This window comes from Henckelia pumila, unplaced genomic scaffold (genome assembly GCF_033568475.1).
Source record: "Henckelia pumila isolate YLH828 unplaced genomic scaffold, ASM3356847v2 CTG_298:::fragment_3, whole genome shotgun sequence".
Lineage (NCBI taxonomy): Eukaryota > Viridiplantae > Streptophyta > Magnoliopsida > Lamiales > Gesneriaceae > Henckelia > Henckelia pumila.
This window is the reverse complement of record NW_027331797.1, coordinates 289,277-294,312: the sequence shown is the minus strand read 5'-3', so window position 1 is coordinate 294,312 and position 5,036 is coordinate 289,277. Positions and strand designations below refer to the sequence as shown.

Genomic DNA, 5,036 nt, shown 5'->3' with positions numbered 1-5,036 from the left:
GATTCACAAGATGAACTGAAACCGAACCATCCTAAGTACAATTTCAAATCGGATACTCAAAGGTCCCATAAAAAAAATCAAAATCCTCTTCAAATAAAAATCTTCAGTTGGTTGAATTGCATGGACAATAAATTTAGATCTCATCCTTCAAGAACCATATGGCATTGGGTTCAAATTTACTTGTGTGGATAATAATTAAAAATAATCCTATCATTATGGATTTGGTATTTTCTCAAAAAAGAAAAAGGAAAAAAAAGAGAAGAATTCGGTATAAATGTTCTCCAACATCAATCTTTCTTTCCTAAACAAAAAAAGGTATGTAAATCCATTGGATTTGGATAGGAAGTCAAATATGAATAATATAGATTTATCATTGATAATCTTGCGGTGCTCTCAACCACAGCATTCGGTACTGTGTAGTTATTTGATGGGCTTTTTTATATAATATGGGCTGAGAGTTAATTAAGTCTTTGAGGTTTAATTTTTTTTCTCCTTTTTCTTTTTTTTTTTTCGTTTTTTTTCCACACACTTTCACCTCATCCTCTTTTCTTCGCTTTTCTTTTCCCTTAGGTTTAATTTTTTTTCTCCTTTTTCTTTTTCTCGTTTTTCCTTACACTAATTTAATAATACGAGAAGACTTTTAGAGTATAAATAATGTTAAATTTTTCTTAAATTCAAATGTTCAATCATAGTTATATTCTTCTTCAAAATTTTTATTAATTAATCGGTAAATTTTCAAATATATATATATATATATCAAATTCTTCTCAAATTTACTTTATATGAAATAATATATACAGTTTAATTCTATTATGTCAAATGTTCAATCATAGTTATATTCTTCTTCAAAATTTTTATTAATTAATCGGTAAATTTTCAAATAATTATATTTTTATATATATATATATATATATATATCAAATTCTTCTCAAATTTACTTTATATGAAATAATATATACAGTTTAATTCTATTATGTTAAATAAATGAGTTTACAATTAAATATTACCATATCAACGAATATATTTTACCTTTTAAAACAATTACTTTGTATCGTATTTTTCGGATTTGATTATTATTGTTATTGTTTTTGGTCAATGAATAACATTTTAAACCCCCGATACATATTCATTATTTTGTATAATTATTGATTAAATTATATATATTATATTTACTAATTTAATACAGATTAGAAACATATATTTTATTTTTTAAAAATTCAAAATAATGTTAAATCAAAGCCACAAGCAAAGAAGTCAAGAAAAATTCATCATCCCCACCAAGAATTATTAAATATTATGAGCTAAAATCTAATCTTACATAGTTACACACACATATAATTCTCTCCCAAGTCTCCTATAATGATAATACTAAAAGATAACATCGGTAATCACAAGAAAAACACACAATTAATATGTGTGTCTCAATAACACAATAAACAAAACAAAATAAAAAATTCGATAATTAAAAATTTTTAAAAAATTATGCATTTAAAAGATGAAGAAAAGTGAAACTGGTATTGTATAGTATTTCCTGGAAAAAAAATTGAGGGAAGAGAAAAACGAAGAAAAGAGGATGAGGTGAAATAATTTACACTTTAATTTATCATATTTTGGGAGGGACACCAACTCCACCCACCACTCCCAATTTCTTTTACCAATTCTCTGCTCTGCTCTACACTGAAAGAGAACATCTTTATCTTTCTCAAAGAACCAAACTTTTTTTAACACAGACAATGTTTGAAGAATCTGCATCTGCAATACCTTCTTCAATATGGGCATTCATCAACAGTTGGTTCACTCCCACTGTTCTCTTTGTACTTCTAAATCTCATGATAGGTACCATTGCTCTTACCTCTACTTTTGCCACTCAAAAACAACCTCAAAACTTGCAAGACAGTTCATCTCAAAATGAAAACAATCAGCCCAAAATCTCCAAATCCTCGTCGCTTCTCCAGCGTTTGAAATCTATCAATTTCCACCCGCACTTCTCTTCTCATGATGCTCAAAATCTGTCCATTAATCATCACAAATCTAGCGAAGATTCCGACAACCAGTTTCAAGCTCAACTTTTTGAAACACAGTCCCACTATTTTTTCCAAGAAAGTCCCCTAGAGAATCATGAAACAACCCCCCAGTCACAAGGTGGATACGTTTTAGAACATGCCCATGTACAGAATCCCCTGGAAACGGAATCCCATTTCACTGTCGAACAAAAAGATTCGAGCTTGGAAGATCTTAAACCTGGACATGACGAGAAAGGTGAAGAAATTGAGCGGCCGGCCATGGATGAAGTTTACAGTCACTTTAGCAGGACTAAATCAGACACGCAACCTGCTTCTGGAGAGATCCCGACCAAACTCCCTGCAAGAATGAAGAAATCGGCGAGCTTGAAATCCCCTTTTCGTCATTTTGAAGAAGAGGAAATTGTCGAGACGCGGCGGCCGGAGACCGTAAGGGAGAATGGGAACGGTAAAGTGGCAGACGGTGACGAAGAAGTGGATGCAAGAGCCAATGATTTTATCAACAAATTCAAGCAGCAGTTGAAGCTTCAGAAGCTGAACTCCATCATCAGGTACAAGGACATGGTTGGGAGAGCTGCCGGTGCCGGAGGGAGGTAGAAAGGGTCTGCAATTCTGGGGTTGTTTTGTAATTTAGGATAAATACTGGCACGTGGAGTGACATATACATGTCAAACTTTAGTGGTGGATTAGGGGTTGTATTGGGATTAAGTGAAAGTTGTGGGATTGTTTTGAGTTATGAAAATTACAATGGGGTTTTTTGCAATTGGGGAATCTGGCGCTCTAACCCCTCGTGTGGTTGGGTTGGGTGTCTTTTTTTAGGGGTTGGATTTGATTCTTAAGCGGCATTTGAATCCAAAATTTGGTATTGATTTTGGATAAATTTCCACTACTAATTTTGTTGGTTACAAATTACAATAACATTTATTAGTGTTATTATTATTGTTACACATTTAATCTTTATTTTGTTTATCGGTATTATCAAATGTCTGTGGTCTCGACCAGATGCAGAGATTTTGGACCTTTATTATTATCATTTATTTTTTTTATTTCTGTGGATTCGAATTCAATGCAGTTTCTTGATTTTATTGATTTTTTCTCTTTTTTTGGTGGACCAGATGCATAGATAAGTAAGTTTCGAGTTTATGTTCAAGTCTCGTCGATTGTACCAATAATTTTATTACATTGTTGTAATTGTGTACTTCTAATATTGATGTACTTTTGTACTTGTACTAAAAAAAACCTAATGGTAGATGGATGGCCTACTCGATACATTTTATTGCGAATAAAACTTAACCTGGAAAGTATTGAGGGATTCATTAACTTATGCGGGGCCTCAATTATAATTTTCCTATAAAATAGTTAGAGTTGGATTAAGATATTTTAAAGGTATGCTAAACTTGCGGTGGTCCATTCATTTTAATGCTAAACAGCTTTGACGGCCAACTCATACATTTACATTTTTTTAAAAAAAATATATTTATATATATACATAAAAAAGATGATAATAATAATATGTAAAAGTGGGGGGTGAGGGGATTGAATTTGAGCAATAAAAGTCTGTCGCCTCGAAACTATGCGTTTAATTTACTAATTTTGAATTTTACAATCAATTCAGAAACTATTATTGTAACACCCGGAAACTTCAATACGTGAATTCGCATGCATAATTAGGGAAATTAATTATTTAAAAATTTATATTTGGGTTAAATGACATTTATGTGAATTATATGCATGATTTAAATTTATTTTAGCATTTAACCCGCAATTATGGTATTTTTTTTAGATTTTTAAGGAATTATTGGTTTTGATCGCGTAGACGGGACCGTGGACGGACGAGATACCAAAATATTTAGCCAAAATTATTTTATGAGTTTTGCGAGCCTTAAAATATTATTTTAAGATATTTTGTCAAGAAAATTTTAGTATTTAATTATATGTTAATTTAAGAATTGATTTTTGGCCAAAATAATTCATTTTAATGACTTTTATTAATATTTAAAAATTCCTTAAGTCTAAATTTCGGGATTTGAGTTTTGTATCAGATTTCTTTTATTATTAGGAGTTTTAAATAAAGTTTTTTTAGTATATTATCTAAATACTATTTATTTTAATTATTAACCTATTAATTTTTTTAAAACTAAAAACCTAAACCTACCCTACACCCCAACCCCATCAGCCGACATCTTCCTTCTCCCACCCCATTCTCACGATTCCAGTAGATTTCAACAGCCTCCATAACCAAAACTTGGAGGTTTTTGGTTTGGTTTAAAGATCCGTTCGTCCCGGACATCGTACACGCATCAAGCATCTTATTTCAATCGAAAACTCGGTGAAAGGCATGTCTATTCCTTCGTTTGAACACCATATACGCTACTATTCACGCATGATGATTTATTTCAGATTTCTAGCATGAACTTTTCGAATTTAGGCAGTGTATGAATATTTTAATGCATATGTTGATATTTCTTGCCATGACTCACGCCTTTTTCTGACATGGATCGGTCCAGTGCTGTTGAGGGTTGGGTCAAGGGTCTGTTAGTGTCCTTAAGGTCGAACCATGGCAGGGCTAGGGTCTGAGTTGGGCTAGGCCGAACAAGTTGAAGGCTGGTAGTGCAGATTCGGCCGACTCTAAGGCAGCAGGGAAGGGGCTCGGTTCCTCCTTTCATGGACTGCATGGTGTCGGGTTTTGGGTCTGGTTCAGACCGCCCAGACGTGGGCTACGTCTGGGCGGTGGTGCTCCGGCCAGGGGTGGCCGGAGCAGGGCAGCAGCAGCCATGGATTAGCTGCTGCTCGCCCAGCCGAGGAAGGAGGGGAGGGGCTACGGGTTGGGAGTTGGGTTTGGGTTCTGGGTGGTTTCGGGTCGGGTCAGGGTAGTGGGTCGGGTCAGTAGGGTCTAGGGTCGGGTCAGGTGAGTCCGGGTCCGGGTTAGGTGGGCCGGGCTCGAGTATTTTAATTTTAAAATGTTTAATGTTTTAATTGGTTTTTGGGTTATTTAATTAGAAATAAAATTATTTG

The 5,036-nt window shown here is 33.8% G+C and overlaps 1 protein-coding gene across 1 annotated transcript; it reads left to right on the top strand.

The window, feature by feature from the left end:
- The first annotated feature begins 1,545 nt into the window (after positions 1–1,545).
- LOC140870948 (uncharacterized) lies at positions 1,546–2,827 on the top strand. Its single transcript, XM_073273368.1, has one exon. It carries the CDS (start codon positions 1,734–1,736, stop codon positions 2,616–2,618), a length of 885 nt encoding a protein of 294 aa, XP_073129469.1. The 5' UTR covers positions 1,546–1,733; the 3' UTR covers positions 2,619–2,827.
- The last annotated feature ends 2,209 nt before the right edge of the window (positions 2,828–5,036 follow it).

Coding starts and splice junctions, on each gene's coding strand:
- LOC140870948 (XM_073273368.1), top strand. CDS start 1,734: ATGTTTGAAGAATCTGCATCTGCAATACCTTCTTCAATATGGGCATTC.